The sequence below is a fragment of the Protomyctophum parallelum genome (genome assembly GCF_964188405.1).
Source record: "Protomyctophum parallelum genome assembly, chromosome: 8".
In the NCBI taxonomy this organism is placed as follows: domain Eukaryota; kingdom Metazoa; phylum Chordata; class Actinopteri; order Myctophiformes; family Myctophidae; genus Protomyctophum; species Protomyctophum parallelum.
The window spans coordinates 24,767,248-24,768,208 of record NC_139703.1 but is presented as its reverse complement, the minus strand read 5'-3'; the positions used below and the strand labels follow the sequence as shown (position 1 = coordinate 24,768,208).

The following is a 961-nucleotide window of genomic DNA, read 5'->3' as shown; positions in this document are numbered from 1 at the left end:
AAATAAAATAAATACATAACATAACAATTAATGGAATCTTCACTCACCAGTTTCGATAGCTCTGCTGTTGGCCGTCATTAAACAAATGGTGAGGAGCAGCCTGGAGACAAACGTCATCTTCTCCATAATATAAAGAATATTACTCCTCCTTCACCAACTGCTGTTGGCCGTTATTAAAGAAACAGTGATGGAACATGCTTCTCTTCCACAGACAACAACTACAACTTAGAAGTTAGAAGAAGAGTGTGACTGTGAGATGAATAAACTTAAAGTCCGTTCCAAAACCAAACATATTTGCTGTTTGTCTCTCATCATCTGAATCAGAACATGATCAGCAGTACAGCTGTTGTTTAAAAACTCCTGCTGAATGAATGTGGACCAGATCTCATACTATAGAGGCACCATGCAGAGACTGTGGTCTGTTTGTCTATCACACACGCTGGCTTTTGTCCATGTGAACCCCTCTCTCTCTCTCTCTCTCTCTCTCTCTCTCTCTCTCTCCCTCCATGTCCAAGGATTATTCCCATGACAACCCCCCCCCCCCCCCCCCCCCCCCCCGGCTCCTCCCCCTCCACTTCCCAGCAGAACTCAAATGGACTAAACTTTGCAATGGATCAAACAATACATGCTGCTCAGCTCTGGTCCTTAAGGACCATCTATTGAACTAACTAACTAACTAACTAACTAACTACCTAGATAGATAGATAGATAGATAGATAGATAGATAGATAGATAGATAGATAGATAGATAGATAGATAGATAGATAGATAGATAGATAGATAGATAGATAGATAGATAGATAGATAGATAGATAGATAGATAGATAGATAGATATTCGTTATTACAAGGTACAAGTTGCTGGTCCTTTCTTAAGGCAAACCAATCGAAGCATAAAATATGGATTGCTTGAGTGGAAACCTCAATATGTATTCATGTATATATAATATATAATATATACGT

The 961-nt window shown here is 39.1% G+C and overlaps 1 protein-coding gene across 1 annotated transcript in view; it reads right to left on the bottom strand.

The window, feature by feature from the left end:
• Positions 1–117, bottom strand: part of ldlrad2 (low density lipoprotein receptor class A domain containing 2) — a gene marked incomplete at its 5' end in the record, with an annotated part of 10,404 nt that extends 10,287 nt beyond the window's left edge. The window contains one exon of the mRNA XM_083771089.1: positions 48–117. Within this exon, the coding sequence (XP_083627215.1) occupies positions 48–117 (70 nt within the window). The remainder of the gene's footprint in view (positions 1–47) is intronic.
• Between the last annotated feature and the right edge of the window lie 844 nt (positions 118–961).